Source organism: Gopherus evgoodei, chromosome 9 (assembly GCF_007399415.2).
Source record: "Gopherus evgoodei ecotype Sinaloan lineage chromosome 9, rGopEvg1_v1.p, whole genome shotgun sequence".
Taxonomy (NCBI): domain Eukaryota; kingdom Metazoa; phylum Chordata; order Testudines; family Testudinidae; genus Gopherus; species Gopherus evgoodei.
In genome coordinates this window covers 60,841,969-60,857,180 of record NC_044330.1, presented here as the reverse complement: position 1 = coordinate 60,857,180, position 15,212 = coordinate 60,841,969, and the positions used below count along the sequence as shown (strand labels likewise).

Here is a 15,212-nt window from a genome sequence, read left to right as displayed (position 1 = left end):
AGGAAGTGTCCATCAGGGTGGGTAGGAATGACAGGGGTGAAGGAGCGATGCAGGCCCTGCTTACCGGGCAGCTGGCCCTGCCACCACATCAGCTATAGTAAAAGGGGAGTGCACTGCAAGGATGAAGAGATTGCTGCGCCCGGTGCTATGGGCCGAGGACACCAGGCAGCACCTTTTGCCAGCCCAATCCCCTTTGAAAAACACACCACCACACCGTCTGTCCCTGTGGTGCCTTGCCAGGCCACATTGACCAACCTGAGCCATTTAACGCTGCCAGCTGGCTTCCCCCAGCTCTGTTGCTACAACGCAAAGACACTGCAAAAAGCAACCACCGATGGGCTCCTAGTACCCAGGGATAAATCAAAGGCTCTTGCCCCTATGTTTCTATGTCCTTCAGACTGTATTTGAATGAATGCACATGCATGTACACCCCAAACCAAACCACGTACAAGCCAAAACCACCGGACAGACATACAGAGGGACAGATGCACTAACTAGATAACCATCATTAAAAGCAGCTGCAGTGGCAGGGACTCCTGTTTCTGTATGTTTAAGGGAGCGCCTAGAGCAGAGGTGGCGACTTTCAGCAGGAGAAGGCGGGCATGGGGAGGAACTTGGCTTCCCCCAGGGTCATAAGTCTAGACCAGTTGGAGCTAGCATTTCACAGCTTGGTAACCACATAGTCTTGTTTTGCCTCTAGATATTGAAGTTTGCTTCCATCTTCTCCGTGGAACAGACATGGGGACTGCAGGATAGGCAGTGCTTTGCCATGCACGGCCCTGTCTTCCTGCCTCCAATACCAGACCCACAATCCTTGCAGCTTGGCTCCCTCTCTTTGGCGCAGGTAATGTGCAAACAGCACATGTGCCTTGCTCTAGTGACACCATGGAGGGCTCATGGGTACAGCACATCTCTCTGCGCCAGGCAGAAAATGGGTTCTGCCAACGGTAACGCTAATGCTGGCAAGCACTTTGCACAGGTCTTTAGAGGACATTAGCAAGGCTGCTTTAGGCTTCAGAGCAGCTGCATCTTGCGAGCTGCCCCACCTGAGGGCTCAGAGCCAGGCCCAAACCCCAGCTCCCAGGGCTGCAGCTCATGGCCATTTCAAACACGGTTAAAAAGTTAATCCTTTCTTTCTAGTCGCTCTCCTCACACACACTTCCACCTTTAAATGTAACCACAGGATCTGCTCCCTTCCACCCTAGCTTTTCCTGCCCTGATGTCATGACCACAGCTTTGACACCTCACACTGATTTCCACAGCAGCACACTGACTGATATCAAGCAACCCTGTATTATGACTTCAGATTTTGGGGGGAAGGGTACATGGGGGACAGCCTTTGCTGTCACATTTCTATTCAAGGAGAGCAAAGGAACTCCCAGAGACAATCAGTCCCCTTCCCCCGCTCTAGGCTGCCTTTCCCCATGTTTGCTCCATGCTAGTTATTCCCTTACGGATTCCAGGATTCGTTGGAGTTTCTTTTTTTTAGTGGGAGAGGGGGAGGAGAAGCTTCTAAACCAATAGACAATCGACTAATGCCAACTCAGCACGACAAAGCTGACTGCTTGGACCACCCTGCTGCAGGCCAGGGGCAGGAGGCACTAACAACTTTATACACAGTGCAAAAAATCACTCTCCAGCTGGGCTGGGATTTGTTTTTATAGGGACACGACTAATTTTAAACATTGTTTCTTGCTGTTCTGTTCCTAATAATCCCACAGAATCCCCCTGGGGTATGTGTTTTCCAGCTGAATTTCTCTCTTTCCAGTTTTACAATTTGTTTTCCATCTGCCGATTTCTAGGGCAAAGGAGCGAGGTTGATGTCAGGTTCTGCTATAAGTTGTTCATCTGCCCCAGGAGACAGACCTCTGAGCATTTTCCCTTGAGGGCTGGTGTGTGTGAAGGGGACTGCTCAGAGCTGCGGGGGGTGGCAGGGGACAGCATAGGATCTAACTCTTCATAGAACAGGAAGCACATTTTAAGTGAAGTTGAGTTATATTTGCACCACTTCTGACATTCTCCCTTCCCTGCCTTCATCACCTTCTCAAAATATAACCTCCCACCTGGAGGACTTATAGGGGAATGCCCCACCTGCAAGTCGTTCACTCCCAGGTCTCCAAGCAAGCACTGCACAGCCCTGCACAAAGAGCTGGGGCTTCCAGGGCCAGGGTTCTAGATGCTAGTATCGGTGAGCTACATGGCCATTCACATCTGTTTGCACTGTATTTTGTCAGCAAATATTCCTGCTGGCACTGGGCCCAATTCATAAATTTTCAGATCTGGAGTCAAACCCTCCTGCATCTCAGAGTGGCTGGAGCTGGCGTGGCTGGCTGGCACTCTGCTGTGGCTCCTGCATTCAGAGACCACCACACTTCACATGCTGCTGGAATCGCCTGGAAGAGCAGAGCCCATCTCCAGAGAGGCCACTCTAGCAGTGCCAGTTGGTTGGCAAACAGGCCCAATGGTGAACGCAAGGTACTTTCTGCGGCATGGCAGATGTTTATCAGCTGGATCCACTTCTCCAGCTTCTGGTGGTGATTATACAGTAACTGCCTGTTCAGGGGATGTGTCCCAGCTATCAGCAACAGAAATAAACGGCCTCCTGGGGCTCGCTGGCAGCTTAGCTTGTATCTTGGCCCCTAGCCAGGGTCTGAGTTGCAAGCTGCCTGTTGGTTTCCTGGCTGCAGGAGGTTTAGGCTGTGGTGACAAGGCACTAGCTGTGAACAGAGTACCAAGGAGGGCCATGCTGGCTGCTTATCAGGAGCCAGAGGGCTGCACTGACATCACTATGGGTCAAAACTACACCTACTGACAAAAGCACTGGGTGCTTAGCCTGAACTTAGCCGTACCACTGTCCGTGCAAGTGCTCCTAGAGAAGGTGGCTCCTGGCAGGTGAAGCCAACCTCTGGAGGCCAAACCCCTGGAACAAAGGGTTAACTGTGGTGTCTGGCTCCCTCAGCAGAGTGCAGAAGTCTGGATAACGAGCTCCAGTAAGCCACTTTCCTCCTCCAGCAACTACAGACCAATCAAGCCCTTTCCCCAGCGACGGAGAGCAGATGCTGGGCCCAATTCCACATGGGGTAGCCTGGGTCACTGAGAGCTAGCAGTGCCCCGGTTAGGCTGCCTGGGAGCCCCCATCATGCACCAGGACCCCACTCTGTTAGGTGCTGAACAGACCCAAAGCAAAAAAGACAGTCCCTGCCCCATAGATCTTACAATGCATGTATAGGACAACAGATGGCTACAGACAAAGGGGGAGTCCAGGGGCACAGGGAGCCGATACTGCGCAAGGTGATAAGCAGCTTGCAAGGACACAGGACAAAGCAGAAATATTTCAACTCTTTTATTTGTTTAAAAACACGTTTGTGGCTCCCTCCCCAGATAAGGCTGCAGCCAAGATTACAAGCCCTGTGCCTATCGCTCAATGTATCCCCTCTGGAGTTCATGTCACAGTATCTACACCTACAGCCTGTGGTCCCACCAGGAGGGCGGCCCAGTACAAGTGGCACAGGCATCAGACTGTGGAGAGTCTGTGGCTCAGAGCGGCACTCACCCACCACCTCCCTTAAAAAAGATAATTAGAAAAACCATCTGCAAGAATAAAAGCAGTTTTGTAAAAAATAAGCCAGAATCTGTTGGAACAAGGGGGTGGAAGTTGGGAGCTCCCCTACCCCTCAGCACTGGGGCCACTCACTGCTGCTTGGAAAAGTCAAAAAAAAAATACTAATAATTTCTTCCAAATTTCCCCTGCAGCCACGAATTCCACAAGCTGCTCACATAAACACACTGTCTTTGGCACAGGAAACGCTCCGCTGTTGTGGAAACATAAGCTTTCCTTTTCAGCTAAACCACATGCTTCAGATTCCCTGTAAACAAAGGGAGAGAGAAAACAACATTTACATTCAAACTAACTTCAGTCTCACAGGGAGGCAGACCAAGGTATTTTTTTGGCTGCATACAGGGCCTAGGGTGACCAGATGTCCCCATTTTATAGGGACAGTCCCAATTTTTGGGTCTCTCTCTTATATAGGCTCCTATTACCCTCCACCCCCTGTCCCAATTTTTCACACTTGCTGTCTGGTCACCCTTATAGGGCCCTTTGCTTTGTCTTCAATGCTGCTGTATTCCAATTGGGGCTTGTTCCTCTCCTTCAAAACCCCAGGAAGAAGGGATTTTCGAAAAGTGTGTTGGAAAAGCATTGATGTGAAATCCAGCAGGGCTGACCTCTGGGAGATTAGAGTGCTGCTTATGACATGTCCCTCCCCCGTCACTAGCAGGGCTGACAAATCAGTAAGTGATACAGACACACTAGCCCTCAAAGCAGATTGAATTCCCAGCATGCCAGACAACATCTTGTTCTCATTGAGGGAGGTTGTGCAGGGTCCCACAGCTCTCTCTCAAACCCAGCTTTAAGGGGCTGCTAAGGGGAACAAACCATTTTCATTAAGCATTCAGACTGGAGACTAATAATTAGTTCAGATGTATCAGCCAAGAACCCTTAATTTCTTTAGGTCTTTGCTTGCTCAGGATGTCCTATAGGGCTGGAGGCACTGCCTGGCCTCCTTTTTCTGACGACCCTCCCTGGAAGTCAATAACGATTCTGTCTGGGTAAGGGACGCAGGATCTGATTATGAACTGGAATCATGTTGGATCATAAAAAGCTTTGAATTTTAGTTCTCTGATCACTCTTCTGTCGGAATTCTAACAGCTTTAAGCTAGGGTTAGAAAAAGGTCTTCAAGACCCGGGTTTTAAGGGCCATGTCGATTAAATGCCTGGGTTTGTACCATATGGCTGGTGTGGAGAAAGTGAATAGGAAAGTGTTATTTACTTCCTCACATAACATAAGAACCAGGGCTCACCCAATGAGATTAACAGGCAGCAGGTCTAATACAAACAACAGGAAGTACTTCTTCACACAACGCAGTGTCACTCTGAGGAATTTGTTACTGGGGACACGTGAAGGCCAAAACTCTAACTGAACTCAAAAAAGAATTAAGTAAGCCCCTGGAGGATAGGGCCACCAATGGCTATTAGCCAGGTTGGGCAGGGACATAACCCCATGCTCTGGGTGTCGCTAGCCTCTGTTTGCCAGAAGCTGGGAGTAGACAAAAGGGGATGGATCCCTTGATGATTGCCCTGTTCTATTCATTCCCTCTGAAGCTCCTGGCACCAGCTACTGTTGGAGACAGGACACTGGACCGTTGGTCTGACCCAGTATGGCTGTTCTTATGTTCACATAATCCCTAAGCATGCAGCTCTGCTGACAAGAGCTGTAACTGTAATAGATCTGCCCATTACTCAGCATTAGGACTGGCTGGCTCGCGAATGTGAGGCCGTGATAGGACACCAAGGTGCTGCAGTAAGTGATGCTGGTGATTCTCCGACTTCTTTTTCTGAGGCTTGACCATCATCCCTCTGCAACATGCTAGCATGACTCTATTGCTGAAATCCTCAGCCAGGTCCCCATCTCCTGTCAGCAAGGCTCAAAGGTCCAGCCCTCCCACCAGGAGCAGTGTGTTGTTGCCTGCCTATCGCACAACTCTGACTTCCCACAGAATACTGACTCAAGTTCCAGGCCTTGGTCCTTATCTTCAAGGTGTTCCACAGTCTGGATTGAACAGATGAGACTATTGTCAACAACTTTGCTACTCTGGTATGCTGGATCTCTGTATCGTCTGCACAGGAGAGAGCTTCCTCAGGGGCCAACCTGAGTCTGTGGAACAAATTCCCCCAGGAACTAAGGACCATCACAAACCTCCCCTCCATCCGCTCAAAGAGCCAGATACATTTCTTTGGCCTGTCTTCTCTAATATAAACAGGTGACAGCATGTACAGAATTATACAACCTGCAGACCCAAGCACTGTACTGCACACTTCTCCTGGGAGCGGACATGACAGACGTTAGCCCGCTGCTTATTGAATGACTAGAAGGACTCAGATACTCCAGTGATGAACACAGCGTGAGAACTCTCGATTTTCCCAGCCAAGATTAGTGGCCTGCTCCCACTGAAATCTGAGGGAGTTTCTCCATTTTCTAGGCTTCATTGGGTGAAGGGATCAGGCCATAAGATGGTAAAATACACATGTGGGCTTAAATTGTGAAAGTCAGGAGGCCCAAGTCCACGTATGGACTGATAAGCGAATCGATTACTGGCCTGACAGCCCTACATACAACTGGATACCCTCTCTACTGACATGACAACATATACAGGGCAAGCTTCCCTCCCACTGCCCTGTGGACTCACCTGGTTCCTGATCCTGAGAAATCTTCCCAATGGGTGACAGACTCCACTGGTTATTCAGTCCCAGTCCTCCATGCTGAGGCCCCAGTTGTAACAGTGGCTTTTGTGATGGGGACAACATCCATAATCATCCCCACCACTCTTGGGAGGCAGGGAAGAGGTAGTACAGATGGGGAACCGAGGCCCAGACAAGCCAAGGGTACATCTACGCAGAAATGCTAGTCATACAGCAGTAGGGCTGCAGTTGCACTGCTGTAGGGTAGAAACTTACTGCAGCAATAGAAGAGGTCTCCCATTACTGTTGTAACTCCACCCCTCTGAGAGATGGTAGTGGTGTCTACCCCAGGGCTTAGCTTCATTAAATCATGCAGGGCACAACATTTTCCACAGCCCTGAGTGATGTACTCAAGCTGACCTAGCTTTGTAGCAGAGACCAACCCATAGTGATGTGCCTAAGGTCATATAGGCAGTTTGGGGTGGAGGAGGTCTCCAGAGTCTTAGGCTAGTGCCATAACCACTGAGCCATTGTGGGAAACAGAAGACTAATCTCGTCTCCCTTTGATGAGCAAAAACCCCTGTAAGCCCTTGGATCTCCTCAAAGCAGCTGCAGTGCCAGAAAGGTGAATGGCAATTCTCTATCTACACACAACTGAAGCTGTAGGTGAGATCCTCAGCAGATGTAAATTGGCATCAATGGCGCTGAGGATCTGGGCCTATCTACAACTTTTATTCTTTAGGTCTCATATAGGAAGAAGTGCCTGGGGCTTCCCAGGACTCTTGGCAAACAATTTGGCAACTCTCGCTCAGTTACTTTCAAATATGCAACAACTACTACTTGATAAAGACGGCACACAAGCCTGCGCTGGGATTCCCTCCCCCAATTTCAACACTACAATTTCTCTGTAGACTCACTGCTTTACATCCCAAACAGATCATAAAGGCTTTTACTGCATGCCCGAGGAATGGATGCACCACTGTGTAAATTTATTGCTTTGCACAGTAGTTAGGGTCTGTTATGACCAGCACAGACTTGGCTGGAAAAGCCGACAGCAGCCAGAACAACTGAGCAGTCAACAAAGCAAAGACTAAAATTAAGAACAGACTTGACTGTGTTTCAGAATTGTAGCTGTGCTAGGGTATCATTCACATCTTGCTGGCCCATGGTTATCGATGCCCTAAACAAAGCCAGTGGGACCTTCTGCTTTTCACAGATGGAGACTCATGAAATTATCATCATCTCACCATGTCATCGCATGCTGATGGAGCATCACACCACAGCAGCTTAGCAATGTCACTTTATTTGGGTCTCTCCCTAGCTGCTGGGAGGACAGAGATCTCTTTCCTCTCCTCCTCCCAGTTCTGGATTGTGACCCAATACATGCCTCCTGGTATGGAGGGGAGGACAGCATTTGAGAAGCTAATCGCAGTAGCTTTCTGCTCTGCCGGAGCCACATGTGCACTAGGCAGCACAACACCATGCTCCTGAGTGGGGTATTGGCCGTGCGACTGAACCTGGCACTTTGAGATCTTAAAGCATGAGCCTCTCCTGCCTGAGTTAAGAGACTAACCCAGGCTGGTGCAGGCTCAGCCACTATTAGAGGAGGGCAGAGCACTGCACAGGGTGGAACTTGCCTGCTCTTGATGGTCCAGGGCACTGAACAGAATGAGTTGAGCGCTGACCAGATACATGCACCCCAGAAAAGGCGCTGAGATGACTGCAAGTGGTGTGTAAATGCTGGGCTGAAGCCCTCTCCCAGGCAGACACATATCTTGGCTCTGGACTGTTTGGCTGGCTTGTTCACCAATTGATTTATATTTACTAAACAATTAAATTAAAGCTCTAAAGAAAGGCAAGGGCAGAAAGAAAACACACCGTACTGCAGAACAGGACACTTCGGTCTGGGCTGCTGCCCTGCGTGCCCCAGCGTTTGATGGCTCACTGTCCCAGGCCTTTGTTATTCTCCATTATTCTGCTTTTTTGGCACCATGGAAAGCAGTTTGTTTTATTTTCAGTTCTTCTGGCAGCCAATTAAGCATTTCAGGCACATTTAATCAGTGATGCTTTCATTTTATTTGTTTCGGCCAGACAGCCTCTAAACACTTGGCAAGACTGGTGCCAACTGGCGAGCACACGCTGCATTCTTACACAACAGCCAGCTGAACTGCATATGTTTCAACAGACTTGACAGTCTAACTTCATTTAAAGAAATGAACCCTTAGGCGATTCCGGCTTGGAACTGCAGGGAGAGGAGTGCATGTTTATATACATCCTACTCTACGCTGGGAACACTGTGCCCCTTAAGACTGTTCACATCCCTGCTCTTAATCATTTAAACTGGGGTGGCTGAAGCCTGGCTCACAGGTCATTTAAAGGATTCTATAATGTGACATATAGCTGCCTTCACCTTTAATACAGAACTACAGGCTCCCAGCATGCAATGCTCCACATAGAGCTGCAGTTGGGTCATGATGGAAAATTACATTGCAGGAGCTGTACTCTGCAGTTTGCACATCAGTACTCAACATGGACTGAGCATGGGTGCAAGTGGCAACATTTCATGCAAATTAAGTGAGGTTCTCAGGTTCCTAGCAAGTTACCAACACAGCTCTCAGCTGTTGCGAACCAGTTCTTAGCACCTAAAGTGCACAAGCAAGGGTGCACAGAAAAAGGCAGTTACAGTGATGTTAAACAGGCTGCAGCAGGACCAGGAAAATTAGCAACAGCCAGTGTTTGGCTAGGTGTGACGGCTAGTCAGCCACACCTCACGGTGAGGTCATTGCTTAAGAGCAGAGGAAAGGATGCACATTTTTGTTGACAGAAGTCAGGGTGCAAGATTCCTTCATGAGGGGGGCTGGCCCCTGTATAAAGCCAGGGTGTTAATCAGATTCCCACTGATTTACACTGGTATCCCACAGTATTCTTGCCAGCAAGTTAAAAAAGTATGGATTGGATGAATGGACTATAAGGTGGATAGAAAGCTGGCTAGATTGTCCGGTTCAACAGGTAGTGATCAACTGCTCAATGTCTAGTTGGCAGCCAGTATCAAATGGAGTGCCCCAAGGGTCGGTCCTGGAGCCGGTTTTGTTCAACATCTTTATTAACGATCTAGATGATGGGATGGATTGCACCCTCAGCAAGTTCGGAGATGACACTAAGCCGGGGGGAGAGGTAGATATGCTGGAGGGTAGGGACAGGGTCCTCAATGACCTAGATAAATTGGAGAATTGGGCCAAAAGAAATCTGATGAGGTTCAACAAGGACAAATGCAGAGTCCTGCACTTAGGATGGAAGAATCCAATGCACTGCTACAGGCTGGAGACTGGCTGGCTAAGCAGCAGTTCTACAGAAAAGGACTTGGGGATTACAGTGGACGAGAAGCTGGATATGAATCAGCAGTGTGCCCTTGTTGCCAAGAAGGCTAATGGCTTATTGGGCTGTATTAGTAGGAGCACTGCCAGCAGATCAAGGGAAGTGATTATTCCCCTCTATTCGGCACTGGTGAGGCCACATCTGGAGTATTGTGTCCAGTTTTGGGTCCCTCACTACAGAAAGGATGTGGACAAATTGGAGAGAGTCCAGCAGAGGGCAAGGAAAATGATCAGGGGGCTGGGGCACATGACTTATAAGGAGAGGCTGAGGGAACTGGGCTTGTTTAGTCTGCAGAAGAGAAAAGTGGCAGGATTTGATAGCAGCCTTCACTTCCTGAAGGGGGGTTCCAAAGAGGATGGAGCTCGGCTGTTCTCAGTGGTGGCAGATGACAGAACAAGGGGCAAGGGTCTCAAGTTGCAGTGGGGGAGGTTTAGGTTGGCTATTAGGAAAAACTTTTTCACTAAGAGGTTGGTGAAGCACTGGAATGGGTTACCTAGAGAGGTGGTGGAATCTCCATCCTCAGAGGTTTTTAAGGCCTGGCTTAACAAGCCCTGGCTGGGATGATTTAGTTGGAGATTGGTCCTGCATTGAGCAGGGGGTTAGACTAGATGGCCTCCTGAGGTCTCTTCCAACCCTAATCTTCTATGATTCTATGATCTGAGGTAGGGATTGGAGGAATTAATTTGCACTACTGCACTTCTCCATTCAGCTGAGTCTTCTCTTCAGCACTGACTCAAATTGCAGCCTCACCAGAGCAGAGAGATTGCCCCCTCCAGCATGTAGGAGTCTCTTCCCACTGTCTGGCTACTGAGAGATAGACAGGCAGGGAGGACAGGAACACCCAGGATTCATTTATGGGTTGTGTTCTCCAGGAGGTCGGACTATGTGATCACAAATGGTCCCTTCAGGACCTGGAATATATGAATCTTTAAGCCTCTGTCTCCCTCAAGTTCATGAACTGAAATTCCATGTCCTTTAAAGCTGGCCTTGTGCTCACAGTGCTGAAGCCTCTTCCAGTGATAAACAAGACTGACATCACATCCAATAAGTGCAATTACCAGGGCACTGTGGCACCTGGAGGAAAACAGCTGATTCCCAAACAACAGGCACTTGCAGCAATGAATATTACCCACTTATCACCGGAGTCAGAGATGAGCTCTGCACATTCTCATGCTTGGGATACACCAATGGCGCAGCTTCAACTGGCAGAACCTTCTAGCAGCAGTGCCCACTAAAGCCCTCTCATCCCCTTCTCTCAGTGCTCCTGAATCCTGTTAGGGGAAGACTATAAAAGGGGATGCTATACTCTGGCCCCTTCCTTGATCCAAATAGGACTCCAAGGAAGAGAAGGTGGCAGGTGGGGAGTGTGAACATGCAAAGTCCATCTCAAGGAACTCCGGTTACAGCTGTATAACCTTCAGTTCTTCTTCAAGGGGCTATTACACATTCCCAGGACTTCTGCAATGTTGGATCCACAGCACTCCTGCCTCCGGACAATGGGCTGCAGCATGCTAGTTACACACTGACTGTCATACTGAGCCTCTAATCTGGTTGCCAGATCAAGGGAACAGGGTTTCGTAAAGATGTGACACAAGCTGCAGGTGGCAGCACTATAGATCTCTAACATTGGGGCAGGTCTAAGATAGGCCACGGACACTGCCTTGGCCCTTGTGCAGTGTGATCCAAGCCCCATTGGGACAGGAACAGAGATCTGCTGCGTCATTCCTCCACACAAAGCCTCACCCACATACACAGGCACTCTGATGCGACTGATTTCTATTCTTTCCCCAGAGGAGCTGCACAGTGTGGATGATTTATGAACTGCCCAGACTTGTTCAGCTAGAAAGCTGAGGCTCTCCTGCTATCTAAAGCATGTAACTTTGCCTCCTTTGAGTGAGGTCTAGGGAAAATATACTGGCAAGTTAATGGACTGGTTAAGTGGAATTCTGTCACTGCCTCAGAGAGGAACTGACAGTGTGGCTGAAGAACCACTTTGTTTGTGGAGGGCTATAAAAGATTGGGCAGCTGTCAGAGCCTTTAGCTCACTTGCTCTTCTAGCAGATGCCATGGCCACAAGGAAGCCTGTCAACTGAAAAGTGAAACAGGGAACTTTGTTCCAAACCTCAAATAGAGCCTCCATGAGCTAAGTACCAAGACTGAGGTCCCATGTTGGGTGGGTTCTTTGACTGCAGCGTAGACATTCATCAATCCCTTCAAAAGTCTCTGTACTGCATCATGACTAAATCAGGGCTGTAAAATGAATTGGGATTAATCGCGCTGTTAAACAATAATAGAATACTATTTATATACTGGTAAATATTTTTGGATGTTTTCCACATTTTCAAATATATTGATTTTAATTACGACACAGAATACAAAGTGTACAGTGCTCACTTTATTTTTTATTATAAATAATTGCACTGTAAAAATAAAAAATAGTATTTTTCACGTAATACAAGTACTGTATTGCAATCTCTTTCTCATGAAAGTTGAGCTTACAAATGTAGAACTGTATTTAAAAAAATCTACATTTACAAGTCGCACTTTCACAATAAAGAGATTCCACTATGGTACTTATATGAGGTTACTTGAAAAATACTATTTCTTTTATCATTTTTACAGTGCAAATACTCAGGACACAAACGGGAAGGTAGAGCTTGATCTAGCCTCAGACTGTGGATCTGAGGTGGCTGTATGGGAGGCAGTACCAGCCCTGGTAAAGGAAGGATTGAACCAGATGAGGTATTTCCCCCAGGGGAGTTAGCACATGCTCTAGGGAGGAGTTCCTGTATATCTGGGGAAGCCTACACCTGCCAGGGAGTGGGTTTAGTAAGTTTTCCCAGAGAGGAAAACAAAAGAAGAGAAATTGGCCCAACCATCTGTGGTTTCTTTCCTGTATCTTTCTGCCCTGAGGACACTGTGTTCCATGTTGTGTGAAGGGCTTTCTGATCTGACTGTGGATCCAGGTGCTGAACCTAAGCGACTGTTGTAATCATGGACCTGGGAAGGACCAATGAATCCAAGGTGACGTCAAGAGCTTCATTGGCAACACCTCTGGAACTCAAAGCCTTGTTTCCTCAGGAATAAAAGTCTTAAAAAGACTTTTGCCCTCCACATCGCCCCTTGATATGCATCTGGGTTCCAAGGCATGAGGCTGAAATTGCAGAACTGATCCATCAGTATAAGAGGTAGTTAAGGTGGTACTGGGAATCATCTGTTCTGACAAATCTGGGACACAGAGCTCTGGTGAGGCTCCTGGTCTGTCTGCTACTGTGGCTGGAGGGAAGTGAGGTAGGCAGAACACAGCATTGCCTTTTACAGCTTTACCTCAGAACAGTCCGGAACAGAGGAGCGCTCTGACCGGCACCATTTTGAGAAGGTTCCACTGGTCCACACTGCACCACAGGCATATCCCAAAGGTGGAAACATGCAGAGTCCATTGGAAGATGAGTACTTAGGATTACATGGTGTGTTCAGTCGCAGGTCTCAAGGGCTTTACAGAGGTGAGAAAATACTAATTCCCACTTTACAGATGGGCTAGAACATTGAGCCAGTGCTGTCTCACCAATCTGCCCACAAGGATCAGTGCAGCAGCCCCATCTCTTCCTTCTGCTCCCAAAACCTAAGCACACTGGCTGTGCAACATGTGTTGTGGGAGACGCATGCTGCAGTGCTGCTGCTGAGCACAGGGCTCCAATATGGCAACTCAGATTCCTGCATCAAGTTAGACGAGGAGTAAGTTCCCCTCCAAGAACAGCAGGCCTGAGGGGAGGCATATGTATTAAGTCATTCTGTCCTCAGCTGCTAGCCAGGGCAGGATCGCTCCCTACAACATGTTCTCCATGGCGCTGGTCAGTCTCATTCTAAGTGACCCAAAGGATGGAGAAAATTCCCTAGCCAGTGGTAGATCTCACCACTTCCTCTTCCTGGTTTTCACCTTGTTGCTCCCAGTTAAGCTCCTGCACCACCCTATATAACTCCTCTCCCTGCTGCTTTCTACCTTTCATGCACCTGCACATTTCTGCAGTTGCTTCGCTATACATATTTGTTTCTTGTAATGCTTCCTCATAACCTCTAGCTGCTTTCCCATTTTTCTGAGAGCAAGGTGCCAGACAGTTTATGCCCTACTGTAGGTTGTTCTAAGTAGGGCCCTATATTGATGGGTTACTAGATTTCTGCTCAGTGAGGCAACCTTACGTATGCAGCCCAGCAAAGCTTTGGCTTTTTTGCTGCTATATTGCATTCCAAGCTCTGTCTCAATTGTTTTCCACTAATTTGCCTAGTTACTGCTGCTTTCCCACACCCTGCATCTCCCTCCCATGGAATATCTGTGCTTTGGATCTGCCTCCCCACCATGCAGTCACTCACTGATTTCCCAGGATATCATATTTTATTTCCCATTTCCTCTGTGTCCCTTTGTAAGGTTCTCTTTGTCTCTCCCGGTCTCTCTCTGTTTGACTCCACCCTCTCTTTAAATCATCAGGTCAGGTGTAGGTTTAGTCAAGGCCAAAGAGCTCCTCAGGTTTAGTGAACAGTTCTCTTCCTTCAGCCCCTCCTGGCTGATGAGAGCCCGTATAAAACAACTGACACAAACTACTAAAAAAGTGATCATCAGTGACTCCGTTTCTCTTGGAGGTGAACTTGCTAGCCCACTCTGAAAACACAAGTCAACATGACCAAAATAAATCCAATAGTTGATGCGTAAAATCTTCCCAACTATCTTCCTTTCTCTGACTTTCCTTTCCTAGGCCAGCTCATTGAGAAAGTAGCTACGACTAAGATCCGAAAACAGGTGACACTGGTGGTCATCTGGGACTCTTTGCACCCAGCCGTTAGACTGGGACATAGAACAGACACCGCCCTAATGGATGAGCTCCACATCCCCAAGAGCACCTTCAGGGATATGTCCTGCCTATCCTCCTCTTCAGTATTACATGGAACCACTTGGAAAGATGCCAAGACACCCTTGGCTCTGCTGCCAGCAATATACCAACAATGTTCAGCTGAACATTTGGTTTTGTAACATGCAATTGGCACCACCACAAGGATGTCCCAGCACCTTCAGGAGATCAGCACCAGGAGAGCAGCTGACTCAAACTGAGCTCAGGCTCAGAAGAGAAAACATCCTAAGGAAATAGCTGAACCCCAAAGCACCTCCCTCCTACCCATCTGCCTTCCATTCTTAACTGCTGCTAAGCCTCCAGGTCTGTACTAACCCTGGACAAGTAGGTAGTGAGCTAAGAGACATCTCCCCTTTCTTCCTAGGGTAACAGGTGGTATAGAAAACCCCATGACTAGATAGACATGGGCCGCATGTATACACAATTTTTCTGTTTGCAGTATAACTAGCTTGCCCTCCATCTGTCCTCCTCAGGGGCTCCCTTCTGCTAGCAGAGATGCCTGTGTGTGTTTGGAAGATGATTATAGCTAGATGACTAGAATCCATCCCCCAAAAGCTCTTATAATCCAGTTAACAATATGATCGTACCACATGGCCCCACTCTTCTTCATCATCTTTATTTTTCAACCTTCTTTTAACTGAAAAAAATTATTCTAAACATGTACATTGAAGTATAAACCACCAATTTACAGTTTATGC

General features: G+C 48.1%; 1 protein-coding gene across 6 annotated transcripts in view; it reads right to left on the bottom strand.

Annotated features, from left to right (window-relative positions):
* Positions 1-3,328: 3,328 nt before the first annotated feature.
* Positions 3,329-15,212, bottom strand: part of HDAC8 (histone deacetylase 8) — a 99,261-nt gene continuing 87,377 nt past the window's right edge. For 5 of the 6 annotated variants that reach the window (XR_004001903.1, XR_004001907.1, XR_004001905.1 and 2 more), the window contains 2 exons: positions 6,247-6,448; positions 3,329-3,866 (listed from right to left, as the gene is read on the bottom strand). Coding sequence is in view for 1 of the 6 variants with exons in the window: in XM_030574637.1 (XP_030430497.1) it covers positions 3,844-3,866 (23 nt within the window). In the remaining 5 variants the exon portion in view is untranslated. The remainder of the gene's footprint in view (positions 3,867-6,246; positions 6,449-15,212) is intronic. The other variant, XM_030574637.1, reaches the window with a different exon arrangement.